Below are 19,293 nucleotides of genomic sequence, written 5' to 3'. Positions count from 1 at the left end.
AATGTGAGGGTCAACGTCACGTGCTGTCTCTTACACATCTGCACCACACACGTCGACGATTTGAATACTGTATTAACTCCAAAATTGACGGATAGAACCGTCACATTGTTCAGTCTTCGCCCATTCTGTTCTAAAAAAAACCCACCAGTCACCATTATAACCTTATTGTGTAGACCATTGTTAATTTTTCGTTGTTTCTTCTTATTTCATACAACACCAATACGTCACCGAACTTTCAACCAATCAACTGCTCCGTTCTGTGTGTAACTCTGGGGGAACCACTCCTATCGCAACCACAGCAAGTCGTGAGGCTGCTTTCACCTACGCCATATCCGCAGCGGGGGTGGTGAACGCCATCAGCCGATCCTGCCGGGAGGGGGAGCTATCTCCCTGCGGCTGCAGCCGGGCGGCGCGACCCCCGGACCTGGACCGGGACTGGGTGTGGGGAGGCTGCGGGGATAACGTGGACTACGGATACAGGTTCGCTAAGGAGTTCGTGGACGCTCGGGAGAAGGAGTCGAACGCACCCCGGGGGACCTACATGTACGCACGAATGAAGAGTAACTTGCACAATAACGAGGCTGGCCGGAGGGTGAGTTGCATTTTGGAATCTAGAGGGGTTTTCGAAACCTAGTTTTAGTCTCCGGCTTTGGCTCAAGGAGATTTTAAGCGCCTAACTTGGGAGATCCCAGGTCAATATTGGTCCATGTTTTCAGGAACATCAATCCTATAATAGCAAGCTTTTTTGAACGGGGGGGGGGTGGTTATTTTAAAACACTTAAGTCTTTTTAATGCTTTCAATCGAAGACAGAGGTGAAACTGTGGATGGATGGATGGATGGATGGAGCCGAAGTCCGAGACGAAGGCGAGGTTTCGAAAATCCCTATCAATATTCAGATGAAAAAAATTAAAACCAAACTGACGTTTGTAATGCATGGTATGTTATTAGTTCTGGCTGTAGTTGACATGAAGTGACCACAGGTGGTATATAGTTGGAGTAAACGTGGCGTGCGTCTGAAAATAATTTATGACGCATGTTGACAGAACCAGCACCTTTTCAACAACATTTCTTCATCCCAGCCAATGATGGTGGAAGAAACAGGCATTATCTCGGCTAAAGTGATGTGCTCAAAACCGGCAAATCGTGCCAAGTCTCTCCCGGTGCGAGACATTTTTGTGCTAGAAAAATTGTTTGTTCCACAAGATTGGCACTAGTTCCGAGACAAAGCGAGAACCATATCCGGCCCTAACGTCTTGACCTGTCATGAAGTATAACTGACCCTCGCATCTGGCAACCAATCCAAAAAAGCTTGTGTGTTTTTGTGCATCATTATCTAAGAGCTACTCTGAATCATGAATTTCTTAATTGAAATCTGCTCCGTGTGTGGACCCATTTCTGAATACATTCCCGTTTTCTTAAAAGACAAACGACTGAAGTGGGTTTATGCCTTTTAACTTATAACCTACCCAAATTATCGTACTTTTTTGAGAGAGAAAAAAATGACGCTGGAACGCCATACTCATCTTATTTGCTGGCACCTTTTCATTGATTAAATTGTGGTTGGATCAGATCTCTGAATTTCGAGTTTTAAAGTGTCAACATCCATGGGTTTCTTTGCGCGGGCAACCGGCAAAAAATTAAGAGACCTTGAGTAAGAATCGACTCCCTGATTTCTGCTGCAAGTCCGTAAAACTGCAAGTGCAATCGAGCGCATAATCGGCCAGTCTGGGTCTCAGGCACGGTGTCCTTGGTACTAGGGTTTTTTCCGGCTTTCTTTTGACGACCAGTCAGCGGAAGAGTGGATGGGCCGACCCTTAACACCGCGTACCCCCGTCGCGAGATCGCACAATTCCTGGCCAGGGTCTACTCTGCAGCCCCGCATCGATCACACAACGCACAAAGCGCTCATCGGCCGGATAATCGTAATCCGCTGTGAAATCCAGCGCTGATCAAATTGACACATGAAATTTGCAACAGTGTTTTGGCAAAACCACACCAAAATATACAACCCGTTCTCTGCACCAGACGCGGCTGTTTCGCAGTTTGTTGCTTTTCTTTTCTTATTAAAAGAGAGGGAAACGTCCGTGCCGTCGTACACGAACCGTACAGATTGAAAATGCTATTCTCAAAACCAAAATTCTGGTCCAACAATACAAAGAAAAACGGAGGGCAGGCCTATGTGTGGTTTTGTACCATCGCATCCTATTCGTTACTGCTAGATGCATGCCTTAAAATTACATGTGCGTCTCAAATTGACTCAAGAAATCGGCCTACGAACCATCTATGCACGAACTAAGTCACAAAAGCATTTCTTCTAGAGCAAGTAAGATTTAATTGGTCCTGACACTGAGATATGTGATCTGACCTGTGTCTTCTTTTCTGGAAATGTCTATTTCCGTCCAAATGTCACTCCGGTGTGAGCGTTGGCGTCTTGCGCATGAGCGCATCACTGAGCCCGTGTGACACGGCCAGTCGACCGCATCATCACGCTGGTCCTTTTCTTTTCCGGGGACGGATGAGAGAATGGCGGCCTTCGAGTCGAATTAGACCCGTCAATCGAACGGCCTTCTCGGTTCACTTCCTCTCTCGATGCGAAGGGGGGACATTCCGGTGAAGAATTCAGGCGTTGATTAACTAGCCACTTCGGAACATGATACTCGGGGCTTGAAACCCCCATCAAATCCCATTCTTGGTGCAGTGAGTTTGTTTTTCCCACAGAGGTCTTTGCTTGAAATTGGAAACAGCGATTTTAATTCCAACTTGTGACAATGATATTGATACATACGTTAAAATTATGTTTCTCGACAACACTGTCTTCCCCAAAGCGTCTGGTACAAAACTTAATATCACAGTCCTGATAATGCTTGTTTTTCGTTCGCTTTGTCACGTCAAAGCGTAAATATAAAATGTATTTCATGTGAACGCTTTGTTTAAAATTAAAAGAAGAAAAAATCGCTTGTATATTCTTTATCCGAATGAAGAAAGTTTCTGCTGGTTAAACGAACACTACAATTGAAAGTTGTTTTCATAATTTGCTAATCTTGCCAGCGAAATTCGTCGCAGGTGAAATATTGCCTCCCACCTTCACCCCGTCCCAACCCCGCCCCTCCCGCCAAGACTACATACTTCTTAAAATGATGTCACTTCAAATGTATTTTGTAACAGTTGCTGTTACATTCCAAATGTGCCAACCACCCAAGTCGAGACGAAAACTCGATTGGATGAACAACTCGTCTGCGTCTCAGTGGGCATCCTTCCCGCCTTTTTTCCCTGCTCCATTCTTCTTATTTTTTGACTGTGTGATATGTGGTTAAATCTACACACGCAGAGACACCATGCTAACATACAATTTGCAACCACACCGGGTGCCTACATTGATACCGTATCTTGTTTGCCATGTCGACTGCCCACACACGGGATGTTAACTCGAGACGCAGACTTTGCGGTTCAGAAGTTTGATTTGGCAAACATCAGTGGACCACATACCTCATGCTCAACAACATGGAGGTTTAGATCTATATTAAACAGCGTAATTAATGACGTCACACCTTGATGCCAGCATAGCTTTCATTTTCGTGACCTTGGGTCAATATCTGGCTGGTATCCTGCTTAGTGGTGTGCATGTACGGGTAGTAGGGGAACCGGGTACCCGGGTACCTGTAAAAGAAACCCAACCTCAAAATTCAAATCCCGGAAGTTGTCTAAAGGGCATTATAGCTTTACGATGTAAACTGCAACTTTCACAAGCGTCATCTGTCGCGCGTTAAATTACACATAAACGTGAACTCTGTTTTGGTTTTCCATGTAGCCTGGTTTTTATTTTAAAAATTCCCCACAAATAGCATTCAAAACGTTTCTTTTTGTCTGAGAAGTTACTAAGTAATTTGTAAAGTTGGTTTATACGGACGGGTACTGATAATCTGGAACCGGTTCCTGACATCGGGTACTCGTCTCCGATGTACACTCCAACATAAGTCCTGCTAGTATAGCTGTAGCCAGCGGCTAAGGCTTGGAACTAGTCGGAATTGAGTGTCTATATAAGAACTGAAGTTGAAATTGCATAGATTTGTGTACTTTTTGCTCGCACCCTTGTTTGCTGTTTTCATACCCCATCTCTCTGACTATCTTCCCGAATCTATCTAACGCCGACATTGTGCAGTTTACCAGTGGCATATTCTTTGTAATTGAATTGTGGACTTATGTATTTTTGGATTCTCTCAATTTCCAATTCCATTTGAGAGTTTAAACACAAGCTAGGCTACTCGACGACCTCCAAAAGGCTGCAATTGGTTTCAACTTGGCGCCTGCCATCTTAAGTTGCTCTGAACTTGTTCTACTCGTTCTGGGGGGAAAATGAATAGTACGGTTAACTCCGTTTGATCAGACTTCGGCACGAAAAAGGGAAGGAAAACAAATTAATACATGATACTTATCCCCAAAGGCAAACTTCTTTTATTATTCTAACCAGAAGATCGTAATGCCTCCTTGAGGAGGTGCACCTCAGATTTAATCGGTTTTGAAATTCTCGTGAGCCTCAACAAAAAAAAAACATCTCGAATATTATCTTCGACTCGAGGGTAGCCCAGGAGCATTAATAATTGCATGAAGGAATTACCAAGATCCATCTAGCATTCATGGGAAAAATTATCAAATTAGCCTCAAGTTGGAAGAAAACAAATTTTCAGCAAAAAAACTCAATTTTTTTTCTCAAGAAGGGCGCGTGACTTTTTCAGAGAGTTGGTGCCGCGCGTGGGATAATTCCGGAAAGGCCGGAGGATTACCAAAATGTCATCCACCGCTGCCGCGTCTTTCCAGTGCCGTTTTTCTGGTAAATTTGTCTCAGAAAACTCTGAAACTTGGCCAAACATAGAGTCCCATGTTGACATCCATGTTTGACTGACAGGCATAGCTGTGATTAGCTTGTGAAGAACGGGGTTTTGAATTGGCGGGGGATCTTCCAAACTTTGGTCCGCGTAGATTTCACACGTTGACAACTCCTTTTTTGGAGGAAGGGGCTATCTGTCAACACCCCAACTGTTTTGATATCAATCCATTTCATTTGGACCCTGCAGCTACACAGGCTGTTGCGTGTAAGTAAGAAAAGTACATTAGCGTCTACGGATAACATGCAGTGGTCTTTGACACTACAATCGAGAAGTTTCACGCTTTTCAGGGTCGCTGTACAGGGATGATTTCTAATAAGTTGTTTTCAATTTCTCGTTTCCCCAATTTTTTGGGGGGGATTTCTTTTTTTATCTTTACACATCAGGTTTCCATCAAAAGAAGTAGGGAAAAAATGGAGAACAAGGCTCAAGCTGGGCGGGCCGGGGAATTTCACCAAAAAGGGTTGAAAACCCGCGGCGCCGCACCACAATTTAGCGGGAAACGGCGAGGCAAAACAGGGGGCCGGAACAGTGGGTTTACCGTGTGCGGCCCGGCACGGGGCCGTGAAAGGCTGCGGGGTGCGAACCAGCTCCGACAAATTGCTTCTCTTTTTTTGTCATTTCACCCTTTCAAAAGCCTGTTTTTAAACCAAAGAAAAGAGAGTAGTGTGCATGGCGGATTACTCTGCTCAGATTATAAGCTTTACAAATAATAATAATCGGAGAGCTGGTGGAAGGGACATTGTGGTCTTTTTGTTTGGCTTGGCAAGTCGTCCGCAATGGCAACTCCATGGAAAGTTTGTTGCCGATTATTGTCGGGGGAAATTGTTCAATTTACCGGTGGCGTGTTGGCTTTGTCGCCGCTGCCGCGCGGAAAAACCTATATTGTGGAGTCCCATTAATAACGCACGGATAGATTTTTTATTCACCAAGACACGAGATTGTGTCGCAAGTTCTGGTACAACTGCATTCAGTGCCACAGGAACATTTCAATTCAAACCCAAAGATATTTTTTTCGTAGAATGTAAAATAAAAATGTTTTTAATGCATTCATAGACCATTTACATACAGACCATTTACATACGAGACTTCCATCTTCCAGCAATTCTCTACTTCACTTATGGTTGGTTGAAAAGTGATGACATTATTTAAAGGGTCCGCGAGATTAATTTTTCTTAGGAACACATTTTGTGTAACTTTCTACTCCTCTAAAATGTATGAAAACTATGTGACATTTCGTTTTGGTTAAGTTTATTGAAGAGTGCACTAATTTTTAAACATTTAAAATGTTCCGACCTTATCCGGGCAACTGAGGGCGCTGTTGCTGTGATTGGCTTCTGAGGAAGGCACTGTTCGGTTTAGGGCTTTTCTGTTCAAATTGTGAACCCAAAAATGTGTTCATTGAAAACACTTGCTAGAAAAGTTTGCTCCTTGGCTTACTGTCATGTACTGGCACGTACTGGCACAACTAGGCCCTAATCACCAAAGAAAAGAAAATCTACAACAGCAAATTATCCAAAATTCTGGCAACTGTTGGTGCTGAAATAGCTGCAGCATTGAGGTTTCTTCCTGAAACGACATCACACATTTGCTCATGAATATGGAAATTTTCATTAGCATAAAAACAAAAAGGCAAAATAACATGAAAACGATGCTTATAGGTGTTCGTATAGCCTATGTCAGTTACATGTCGGCATGACGTCACACGTGACATGGTCTACCGGCAATTAATACAGTTCTATCATACTTTTGGATGTTATTTGGTTTTGTTTTGTTTTATTGCTGTCGCTTTTATTTTAAGTTCCTTTAAGAAGAAACGGGTTTGAAAAGGAAACAACACAGAGTATTTGAAATAGCATTTCTGTTAATGGCGCCATGATTGTACCAAAAAAAGACTTAAAATGGCTGACGCCAATGTCATTTTGAAATACCACTCCCAATTCAACCGGCGCCATTCTTACATACCAGTCAATTTTTTGGCTGATCCAAATGTTTTCAAAGTTCTTACCAGAAATCTTTCTGGAACAAGAGGGCACAAATTGATAAGTCATCCACCTTCATGTTTTTTTAACGATCTCTATTTTGTCCTTGTCACTATAATCTTGAGTCATGCTAACTAGCCCCGGGTTGTTTATGATTGCATCGTATACTGAAATCCCTCCGTTATCTGTATGGTTCCGACTGCAGAATTTCGAGGAAAAGATTTTCTCGTTCGAGACTTATTACGAGGTGAAGCACGGCCGACGGCGATTTGGTCAAGGGGATTGGCTACGGTTAGACTTGCCTCACCCATGTATAGTATGCTTTCCACATCTCATGTTTTCTTGTGTAATGAGACGGATCGGCTGGGGTTTCATGTCGTTTTCTTCCATCTAAGGTTCGGAGAAATTCATCTACATTTGCCAATTTGTGCAAATATTATCATACTCACCCTCTTCTTGTCTTTCTAAGCATGGACAAAAAAATATATTGCTGCCAACATCCACGTATGAGCGTTTTTTCTTTTGGTTTGGCAAATACTTTGGTGTCGTGCAAGTTTCAAATCCAATTCTCGGGAAAGGATATTCCATATTCCAATCCTATACTCTGTTGCAGGGAACATTAGCATGCTTATCTGCTGGTTTCAAAACTTTTAAGTGATTCTTAACAACAGTGATTAGCTGGCATTTCCAGCTGTGGGTGATAGTTTAAAGTTTTTGGTGTTCTTTAAATTTTCAAATCATATATTCACACCGCTTTCCTTGCGACGAGTGTTGACCAGTGATACCGAAAAAACTTTGAAGACTTGCACAAAAGAGGGCGCAATTTCTTTTTTTCAACAAGCGGTTGGACTGACATGAGGCAAACCCTAGTAAAGTCGTTATTTCACGGTAGTAATTATGCGGTATAATCAGGTATAGTTAAGAAATAGATGTAGTTAAAAACCTTAAATAAATATATTAATAACCTTTTTTTGTCAAAAGCTTGGTCAAAGATTGCAATTTAGAATGCTAGCTGACTCTGAGAATGTGAGGATTCAATCATGATTCACTGTTATTTCTCAAATTTGGCACCATTTCCGATCGGGTTCACCAGCGATCAGTCCACGGTGCATACGCCTCGCTGCCACCCATCACGCGAACCTTGCCGTCCGCTGCGGTCAGTCCAGCTGCGCAGCGTGTTCCAAAACACACCCGGGGCAGATGCATTTCCACAAAAATCCACAAGTATTAAAAAAAAAATAACGACAGAAAACTTACTCGAGAGACAACCAGAGGTACAGTGCAATTTCCGCGTGAAATTTCAGCCGCGTGCAGGGGTAAACGACCGCGATTGGAAAAGAGGGGAAAAAATTCCTGTTGAACTGTCAATGGGACCCTAGAGTATAATTCCGGTAAACTGGCGATCTTTGGGCCCGGGCGACCGCGCCTGGCGCACGGGGCCATTCTGGAGGCATCACGGTGGTAGTCCTTCGCGAACGGACGCTGTTGAAGAAAAATATGATTACTTTCACCGGTCATAGGTTCAGCTGTTGGTGTTTTTGATGTCTGTGGATGCTATATGATTCGCTGTAATGACTTCTGCAGGTTCGACGGTGCATTTTGATTGAAGGGACAGCCTATGATGTTGATAATGGACTCGTAAAAATGACGAGGAATTACGTCGTTGTTATCGCTACAGTGGCAATTTCAGCACGGAAAAAAATATGTGTGTGCTCGGTAAAAGAGTACTCTACAGTGAGGATACAGTTCGATTTCAAGGGGATGATATTTGATTAAAAACAAAAAAAACAAGGCCTCTGAAAGATGTTAGGTGGGGAGCATTTCTTGCAAAGGAAGATTGAACATCTCTGTGATACCTCTCAAAATTGTGTGCAGTCTAAGCCTACCCCTACCAGTCCTGCCCCAGCCCCCCCCCCCCCCCTTCCTTATTTCATGAAGTAATCATATCAGCATCCTGGGCAAAAAAGCCCCACTGAAAGATGATTCCATGTGCAAAACAAGATAATCTGAAAAAAAGGGTTTCATCTCCACTTTCAACACTCCCTATGCCCCCCTCCTTCCTCCCTACAATCCGTCTGCCGTACCCATGGACCTTACCCACGACCGTGCCAGACCAATCCTGACCCTTAACCCTTACCCTCTGACCCTTCCGACTCCACGTTACCAAGGGCCTGCTGACGCGCCTCGTACATCATCACCTGATCAAGTGCCAGCCGCGACACCTATCAATGTGTTGCGAATTGACAGGTTTACGGTACATTCCCAAAAATAGGTGTCTGATATTTGCGGTGTCATTCACCTGAGAATTGCAAGACGTCCACGATTGTCGTGTAACCAAGCAATTAAGTCTGGACCTGCATGCCTTTTATTCGTTGGAGACCTTTTCTTAATCGTTTTTAAAGCGGAAATGCTACCTCAAGACATTGGACTTTCGCAAGTGCGCCCTCTATCGATCGTCGAAAGTAGTCCCCTTTAAACATCAATGACGTTCTGTCGCCTTTTGACAATTATGATATATAGTCTAATTCATTAATTTTTTGAAATTTTGTGTTTTGCTGATGATTTCGCAGTCACCCCACAATGGACCGATCCAGTAAGCACCGCCCCATGGTGTTCTGACCAATCACAGCCGTGATTTATGTCCGACGTGCGTGCACAAAAGTCCGACATGCGTGCACGCGCGTATGATGTGCGCGGCAGGAAAATGCAGTGTTGCATTGGAGAGGAGCACGTGTTAATTTGCCCACGTGCGCAGTGGGCGGGGCTTACTGGATCGGTCCATTCGCTCTCGGTACGAAACAAAGTGCGCCCTCAACGAAAGTACAATGCACGGGCTTGACTTTTCGCGCGCTAAAGGCGCATTGACCTCTAACTTCTCTGAGATCTCATTGACCTTTTTTAACCTTTGATCCGAGATCAACACTTCCGGGTGCGGGGGGGGGGGTGGACGTAGAAGTGTGCCCATAATGCTTTGCGACGTCTACGTGTCCTTCACACGATTTTATGAATTGAATTAGTGGTCACCAATGTCCCTTGATATATAGGGCGGCAGGAACGAGCGACGAGCTTGTCCTTACTAGGACTGGTAACTAACCTCCAATCAAGAACTTCACTTACAGAATTATCTATGATACAGCCTGGAAGCGAGTCCACAAGGGGTGCTGACTATTACGCCGGCTCTGCGCCACTAGCTGTTGAAACAGCCCTTTAGTTTCCACACAAATCAAATATTGTCCCCAACGAAAACAGTTTTTCCCCGACCGTCCCCAAAACCAAAAGTTCCCTGGTCATATGGTCATTCCACCCCGGTTCCTCTCGGCAGTGTAACCCTTGAAAACACTTCTCCGGCGTGGGCTGATGACTGCTGAAGCAATTTATTCCCAATTTGGACCGTATTTATTCAAGTTCAAGATCACGCGGAATGGCCCCAAGGCCTGGGTCCCTTTCAGAAGTTTCCCTTAGTCTTGCTCGCAAAAAAAGGCTGGCGACTCTGCGTGGTCGAGGGAGGCTTTTTCCAACACCCAAGGGAGGACCCATGCACTAAGACGTCTGCATTGTTTGGCTGGTCAGCGACCCTGTGCCGATCAGAGTGTAAATCATATCCGTTGTTCAACGTGGCCACGGGCGTAGGGGAAGTCTGTCACGTCGGGCCGGGGAAAGTTCATTGCTTCCATCTCTAGCGTGGACTAAAAGAAATGTAGTCGAATATTATAAGTGAGATCGTCTGCACTGAAAACAATCTGAGCAACTGTTAACATTTACTCATAACAAATCGTGATTGTAAGGGTTTTTACCAAAGATCGTTCATCTTGAGCTTCAAATGTTAAGGCAACTCGCTTAATGAACCTGGCATTTTAAAGGGGGTTCTTAAACGCATATAGGATCATTTGTTTTTCATGCATTTTGTTCGTTTCCAATAATATAAAACCACTCAGAATCCAAAGACGAATGTTCAAAAACCCAACCTGTTGACGCTCAGTGGATATTTATTGAGAAAACAGTGAAAATCCACGCACAACATTTAGATTACGATACACGATTTCGTCGTCCATAGCACTCTCTTTATCCAAAACAAAATCAGTCTAATTATTGACTGATGGTTGGAAATCACCTACATGTCTAGATATCTTCTAACTGACAACGAGCCAAACGGAAGAATTTCACGATCTTTAATCCAAGTAAGTTTTGATAATAATTCGGTAGGCCTATAGGTTACGTTTGTGATAAATACAAATGATCCTATATCCCAAGTTAAAACGAAACTACATCACGGGCATACAGTAAAGTCTTCAAGGTTCATCGGCCTGATATCACCAATAAATATTGTTCTTTAATAATACGAAGGTGGCCTGAACAAAATCTATAAAAAAAAACTTCAAGTTCTCCAAAACGTCGTCGACCTCTGGAGCTCAAACTTTCACAGTGCAGTCACGTTTCTCTGGACGCAAGTGTGAAAAAGTCGGTGAAACTTTCGTGACATTTAGCGCTCAAAATGTTTCAGGGATAATTATGTTGAAACCGCCCGAAAATGTCTTGTTTGTTGAATAGAAATGCGAGTGGACCAACTGCCTGAGACATCATGCGTTGAGGGCGCTAGATTCATCCTAAATTTCAATTTAAATCCGAAAAATTACAACTCACCAACTCACGATGATAACATCTCAAACATTATAATATGCTGTAATCTCTCTCCGTACTTTGGTTTAGTGCATTCCCCTTTCCCTGTACACACGGGAGGCCCGTGGAGGGTTCTCCCGGAACACCTGCATCTGTCTCCATTCCCCTGGAGAAGTAGTTGGAGCAATTAAGACAGTATCAGTCAACATCCCCCGGCCGTACTGAGATGGGGGAGAGCCGGGGATATTTTGCTAACCCTGGGGTGAGATACCGGTCGCCATTGTCCCATCCATTCAGAACACCGAGACTTTTGTCATTGAGAGGAAAAGGAGTGCGAAAAAAAAAAACACTTCCATTTTGTGTTCTGTACGTGGAGCGTGGGGCTCTTGTATAAACCACCATCGGGACGTAACTGGCAGCTTTTGGGGGATTTAAGAGTTCATGTTTTAGGTTCTAGTTTTTCAGACCTGATAATGACGGGCGAATGTGCCGGAAATGAACGCGGTCGGATTAGCGAGTCAGGACCGGTTTCATGTTACGTCGAAGGAAGTCTCGCAGTCGGAATAAATTGGGAATAAAAAGAATCGGGATAAAAAAAACGCTTCATATCGCTGTAATTTCGGAAACGGTTGTTCTGTGTATTAACTATATCGTTATCGACAAGCTTTCGACGGTGACGTCATTTCAAAACGGATGCTGTTTATTCTATTTATTCAGCCATATACACTTTCTAAATTATATTGTCGAATGTCGATATATTTTTACAGTATAATTTTGGCATGGTGGTCTAGGGCATTAAAAATGTGCAATTTAATATACAACATGATACATTCACATTTAATGGCATTATAGCGTCCTCACTCGTGTATAATGATTATCTTTTGGTAAGTTTCAAAACGATTTGATTGATCTTTCCTCCCAGATCTGCCGAAATGGGATGGGTCGATTCGAAGGGAAGTTGTACTTAAAAGACAAAAAAAAATACCAAAGGTCTCTCTCTTTTTTTATATGCCCTGAGCCTACCGTTGCTGTTCAGCCATCAATTTGTAAATTTTCATTATTTTGTTTTCGTCTCCCCGTTCTCCCTACAGGCTGTCTACGACAAGGCGGGGGTTCAGTGCAAGTGTCACGGCGTGTCCAGCTCCTGCAGTCTCAAGACCTGCTGGCTGCAGCTAGCCGAGTTCCACGACGTGGGCGCCTATCTGAAGGACAAGTACGACGGTGCCTCGCGCGTGAGGTTCAACAAGAAGGGCAAGATGGAACCTCACGAGGCCCGCTTCAACCGACCCAGCAAGGACGACATGGTGTACCTGGAGGAATCGCCGGACTACTGCATGTACGACCCCCGGGCCGGCTCGCTGGGCACCGTGGGGAGGGAGTGCGTCAAAACCTCCATGGGAACGGAGGGGTGTGACCTCATGTGCTGCGGGAGGGGGTACAACTCGTACACCAAGGAGGTGGTGGAGAGATGCAACTGCAAATTCAAGTGGTGCTGCTATGTACAATGTAAAAAGTGCCGAAGGACTGTGGACGTTCATGTCTGCAAGTAGTACTCAGTGTACTTTAGTAATGTACACTGACTGTACGCTGTATTAGCGAGTGTATTATTCAAACTGCTGAGATGGGGTCAGCGTGGTGACCTCAAAGGTCACCTCTGATGTGAAAGCAAAACTGCATTTCTGATAACGATGGATTGGGACTGGACAGCTGCGCCATAAGGTCAGTTTAGGATCGCGGTGGTGAGTTTGTGATCACCTTGTAGGGTGAGGTCATTGTGGTGAATAACAGCTGAACACACGGACGTCTTTTAACTCCCGACGACTGTTACACAGTTGTAGTAAAGCAGAACATCGAAGAGCCGTCACGTTTATCAGTACTCTTGTTGTAGATCCATCGTCAAGGAAACAATGATTGAAACTTGATAATTGGGAATTGAAAGGTAAATATACATCCATTGGCATGGATGTAATTTAAATGGACGGAGAGTCGTGGTAAACGCTACCCTTTTTTGAAACAGTAAGTTTGTTTACAAAAATATTACTAAACAGTTGTAGTTAAGTGTGCCTCCCACATGATAACAATGTACAGATTGAAATTATGAAAGTTTCAAGGCTGGTAAAAAAAACCACCATTTTTTAGAGAAAATATACCATGTATTACTTGTAAATAATCTGCATTTTACGTGCGGAGGAGCTCATTTGAAGGACAATATTTATAGCTGTTAAAATATGGCAGCGCCGTATTTTTACGACCCTGGTGTATGAAACATACAGGGCGCCCTCTAGATTATTTTACTTTAAGGTATCAACTTTTTTCTAATGTTCACACAGGAGAGATATAAATTCAGCATTCTTGACGTTTTTGGTTCTTATGGAGATAAAAAATGGTGTTTCAAAGAATAAAAGCATGACACCTGATTTGGTGGATCGTCTGATTTGGTAAAAACATTTTACAGGCGAATTGGACGTTAACATCTCGCCAGTCATCAAATGGTTCTGATTATTTTTGTAGATCATATTGACAAAGAAATGACATTGATTTTGACCAACGTTTGGCAAGAAAAGGGGTAACAGTAATTGCCCTTGTTTTGAATGTGTGGAGCTTGGTGTTCAAATGTGTGGCCTTTTTCCCCCATTATCGTTCATTTCTCATAGAGATTCACGTCTCGAAAAAGGGAATAAATTAATATGTGATTGGCCGGTTTTGAACAAGTACGATTAAAACGGGCTAGGAGCCTGCTGGACGCGGATAAGGCCGGGGCTGAAGGTGCCGGTGTAGTGCGAATCTAGGACTATAAAATACGGACTCATTTGGTAGTACATGTGTATTGCGCATGCCTAAAGTGAAGATAATTAATTATTAAGAGTGACTGGTCACGTGTGAGGGTTCAACCAATACAAGAGTAAAAGTTGTCAGATTTCATAATGAGTCAAAATTTCATGTGACAACGGGAAAAAGGTTTATAACCAGTCGGTGTTTCATCAATCGTTTAAAACCACCCACGTGACGGGCTCTCGACCAATAGGAATGGGTAAACTGTCTTGAGGTATAGCCTATATAAATAAGCGGTAATATCTGCTTTCGTGTTGGGCGAAGGGTTTTATACCTTTTTTTTTACCTGTACAAAATATTAACTTGTACGATTTTAAATGAAGTTGATATACAATTATCTGTGAATAGGGCATAATCTGGTATGGATTTTGTTTATTTAATTAAAAACTTGGTGCGGTTCTGTATCATTTTTGAAGACAAAAAGTCTGAATATTATTCATTTATAGGATTTTTGTTTTCGAATTTTGGGGACAATTTCGGAAAGACTTCAAAGGGTTTACTAAATTATATCAGATAATTGATGGTTCAGTTACAAAGACGTTAGGATTAGAACCGCTTCTTGATTAAAAAAAAACACCTGTTTTCAACTTATAATGAGTAAATAGTATAATCTTATGTGATCACGTGAGCTTATAGTACAAGCCCGCGACAGTAGTACTTTTGAATATTCATCATTTTAATTTCTTATGTAAATTATGTACATTGTAAATAATATGTGCAACTATTATGCAACATCACCAATTTCAGCATTCGTATTGAACCTTAGCGAAATGGCAGTATAGATGAATGTAATAAAGCATTAGTCCTATACTGAACATGTGTATCATTAAATTATTGTGAATGTATTTTATGTACACCGTTGTGATGACACTATCTACTCTTTCGCCCCCCCCCCCCCACCCCCAGGTTTCAGATACTCGTCTACTATAGATCTTCAGAATATTCAAACTACAGGGTGGTCAAAAAAGAAGTTTGAATTTTTTTCAGATTTGTTGGAATTGGGGAACGTGTTAAAATTGTTTCAAGACTACAGCATCTTCGTGGTATATGGTGAAAACGGCGCTGGTTTAAAGACACGGATGGTCTAAAAACCATGCAGTTTGTCCACCCGCAAGTCTATTATGAGATATGGTCAACACAACAGCACCGCGCACACAAATAACTGCAGTAATTGTATAATCTACATGACTGGCCTAGACATGGACAAACTAGTTTCTTACCAACACCGTTTTCACCATATACGACCAAGATCTTGTATTTTAGGAATATCTTAAAACAATTTCAACATGTCTCTGCAATGTTGAGAAATCTGCCTCATAAAAAGTGTTAACATTTTCTTCTTCTTTTTGGACCACCCTATACAGTGTATGCATTTTTCAAACTATTGGGGAAAAGAAACGAAAAAAAGCAAACACAAGTTCACGTGTCTTATTCACTTTTGATATTAGAAATTCTGTTTTAATTTTTAAAACACAAGACAACTGTATACTAAGAAGCCTCTTGGGGCACATAGTGACCCCCCCCCCCCCTGCGCTTTAACAAATTTGCACAATGAGGTGTTTTATATGACTAACAAAAATGTACTTAGACTGTGACGATTGTGTAATATCCTCATCCCTTTATACGATCGGTGATTCAACTCTTGTGTCTGCTATAAGAATACTTGTTATACCTCTGTCTTGAATTTTGTATTTTCATTGGCCTAGAACGATCACGTGTTAAGTTTATAAAAAGTCTTGGCACACTCTCTGTGGGATATCACGTACGTGATATCAAACAGGAAGTGCGCTATGACTTTGTACGTATGGTGTGAAACGCTTGTATCGTTGGTACCCACGTTATTTTCACCATGTTTTCACACATGAGTGGGAGCACGGAGCAGCTTTCAGACGATCAAGCTGTTTCGAGCACGCGACATGCATGTGAGTTGACGTTCGACTTGTCATGATTGTTGTGTTTGCTGCTGTTTTTTCGTGATTTTTACACCAAAATCCAAAGAATCCAAGACAGAGGTATAACCGTTAACATATGTTTACTGCTGCGATGTGGCATATGACGTTTTGAACACCCGAGTGGCGCTCGCCGAGTGTACTATGCGCCCCTCGGGTGTTCAAAACGTCATATCCCACATCACAGCAGTGAACATTATTGTTAATCGTCAGAAATGCATTCTTTGGTATAAAACTTCTTAATTAATGAGCACAAATTCACTGACTGTTATCAACAGACCTTATTCACGATGAAGCCATTTTCGATCGGGTTCCCTGAATCTATTTTATAAATTGTAAACTGTTGAATAGGATGGTGCCAGACTATTTTATGATTGGCGTGCGTTCCAAGCCTCACTTTCAAAATTTGGCTTAAAACATTAGGGTATGTTTAATCACACATTTTAAACAATTCATCAAAGCTGCTGCCCAGAATTAATTTGAAATGAACTTTTTTTTTCATTGCTTTCATAGATTTTCTACTCGCAAGTTCCAAAAAAAGGAAGAGGTTGCCTCGCTTACAATTTAATATGGCCGACTCGTGAATAAAATCTATTGCTTCATCAAGTTTGCAAACAGCACACACCCATGTTCTCCAAAAAGAGGTCATTACCTCAGCTTAAAATCTACTTAGTTAGATGGAGTTTAAAGCCTTAGGTCTTGGTGAAACTAGCCTTTGTCCTCCATTTTTGTGCCCAATTTTGTGATCACATTTTCTCAGTGTCTATTATTAGCATTTTACCGAAACTTTTTTAGATTAATACCAATACATTTCTGTTCTATGATTGCTTCACGCATATTTTGCACGGAATTGTACACTTTGTGAAAAGCAGGATGGTGTTTGCCTATTATTATAAGTACTGTTTGTGAGGCACTGGTGCTATCATTTCGTACTTTTAACTCCTCCCCCTACTTTTCTGTCTCTCTTTAAAAAGTCCAAATGTCACCAGGGGGAAAGTTGCCCCTCCTCCTTGCCACTGATGGTACGCAGTGCACTAGTGACTTAGACTCCACTTTTTTCTAAAGTTTAAGATGAGCTGCTTTGGTGGCTAATCTAATTTCCCAACAAATGTTTACTTCCTTCAATAAAGGACCCAACAAAATTAGAACTCCGCATTGGCTTTTGTCATCAACAAAAAACCCAAACCTTAGCATTTTCTAGCTTTCTATCAAAGTCTGAGGTTGTTTCAAACACAATTTTAAAAAAAATTATAGTAAAACATATTTGGCAGTGATCCTTTTTCCGATGCAAAAATATATTTGCTACAAAAACTCACGTGTTATCACTGTGCGAGGGAGACAGTTTGGAAAGTCATATTTTATTTACATTGTTTTGGTATAATGATTTGCCATTAATATTGACCTCTATTCAACCGAAGTTGGTCATTATCAGAGCGTATTGAGTTCCAAGTTGTTATTTCTGTAGAATTCCGTACTGCCTCCGTTTGGTATATACAGGGATTTGATAGAGATCGTTTGCAGCGACACTTTCTTTCTCTGCTTGCAAATGTAGGTCTCCACAAAGGCTTTCCGGTATTTCGAGTTGGTCACGTTGTACACGATCGGGTTGACCGCCGAGTTGATGAACAACAGTACCCGGCTGACCCATTGCACGATGCCCCGCTGGCCGTCGTCGAGTAGCGGCTTAATGTCGGGATTGTCCGTAATTATTCTGGCCAGTGTAGTGATCTGCGCAGGTGCCTGGCAGAGGAAGAAGATGACCCCGGTCGCGATCAGCATAACGGCGATCTGTTTGCGTGACCGCAGCACGCGGCTCATGGCTTTGTTATACCGCCTCCTATGGGCCAACCCAGGGATCTTCTTATTGAGTTGTATCACGATTTTCGTGTAGATGTACCCGCTGCTAAACATGGCCGTGAAGAAGGGCACCATTTTGAAGCCGTTGGAAACGTAGTTCACCCAGTCCTCCAGAGGTACGCACACTCCAAACTGCGACGGGTACGATTGGAATTCTTCCCCTTCTGGCCACGTGACGCAGGTGATCTTTAAACTGGCTAACGAGGGTATTACTAACGACGAAAAAATAACGGCTATCGTCCACGCCCCGATGATGAGTTTTGTAGTTCGCGCCCTCCCCATGACGACCCTTTGGTGGAATGGACGGCAGATGGCGCCATACCTCTCCAACGATACCAGGAATACCATGAAGACCGAAGCGTAGAAGAATATGAGGATGACGTAGTTTACAATGATGCATCCGGTAACGCCTATGGCTAACTGGTCGAACACGATCTTTGATGCGTTGTACTGTACAATAGCCGGTATGGTAGCCGAAATCAAAAAGGATATGTCAGCCACAGCAAGGTTGGCCAAGTAGGCGTTGGTGACCGTTCGCATCTTTGGCCTGCTGTAGACAACATAGAGAAATGCAAAGTTGGAGCTCAAACCCAAAGCGGTCAAAAATGGCATGATTCCAACGATGAGGGCGCTGCCCGCAGCGTTGAACAGGATGCCCCGTGCCGCCCTCTCGTTGCTCAAATTGAGGCAGTGGGAGTTGGACAAACTTTCATTCAGTTCAGTGTAGTTCATTAATTCGTCCGGTAACAGCTCCATGATTGGCCCGATTGTAGTCACGTGTCACCACAAATCTGATTGGTAGACCACACCCCAAAGGCTGGGCGGCCAGTATATTCCCATGTTGGAACGCTACAGTGATGTGTTATCTGTGAGAAATTAAAAATATATATATACATATAAATAAAGGTTATGCATGTTTTGTTGTCTTTCTTTAGTCCTCACTTTCAACTGTCCGCGTTCAAAGCCGAACATTTCAAGTTGCACCTTAATGAGAGGTATCACATTTTTTTTTGGGGGGGGGGTCCTCCTGTGTTTGGCAGACTTATATTTGAGTCACCAATCATTCGAGTCTGAGTTACCTCTCCCGAGTCCCGAGTCATGCAGGTCGAGTCCGAGTCCGAGTCACGAGTCACAAAGGTCGAGTCCGAGTCACGAGTCGCCTCTAATATATA

General features: G+C 42.8%; 2 protein-coding genes across 3 annotated transcripts in view; one reads left to right on the top strand and one right to left on the bottom strand.

The window, feature by feature from the left end:
• LOC119726771 (protein Wnt-5b-like) overlaps positions 1–15,146 on the top strand; it is a 33,670-nt gene extending 18,524 nt beyond the window's left edge. For both annotated transcript variants that reach the window (XM_038198614.1, XM_038198615.1), the window contains exons 4-5: positions 300–592; positions 12,575–15,146. In XM_038198614.1, the coding sequence (XP_038054542.1) occupies positions 300–592; positions 12,575–13,033 (752 nt within the window). In that variant the 3' untranslated portion in view covers positions 13,034–15,146. The remainder of the gene's footprint in view (positions 1–299; positions 593–12,574) is intronic.
• Positions 15,147–16,790: 1,644 nt separating this feature from the next.
• Positions 16,791–18,976, bottom strand: LOC119726770 (thyrotropin-releasing hormone receptor-like). The gene has a single exon (XM_038198613.1). The coding sequence runs from the start codon at positions 18,875–18,877 to the stop codon at positions 17,693–17,695; it is 1,185 nt and encodes a 394-aa protein (XP_038054541.1). The 5' UTR covers positions 18,878–18,976; the 3' UTR covers positions 16,791–17,692.
• Positions 18,977–19,293: the final 317 nt, after the last annotated feature.

Source organism: Patiria miniata, unplaced genomic scaffold (genome assembly GCF_015706575.1).
Source record: "Patiria miniata isolate m_02_andy unplaced genomic scaffold, ASM1570657v1 HiC_scaffold_2, whole genome shotgun sequence".
In the NCBI taxonomy this organism is placed as follows: domain Eukaryota; kingdom Metazoa; phylum Echinodermata; class Asteroidea; order Valvatida; family Asterinidae; genus Patiria; species Patiria miniata.
This window is presented reverse-complemented; position numbering and strand designations above follow the sequence as displayed.

Bases quoted from the DNA above. Each gene is read 5' to 3' on its own strand.
- LOC119726770 (XM_038198613.1), bottom strand. From the start codon at position 18,877: ATGGAGCTGTTACCGGACGAATTAATGAACTACACTGAACTGAATGAA.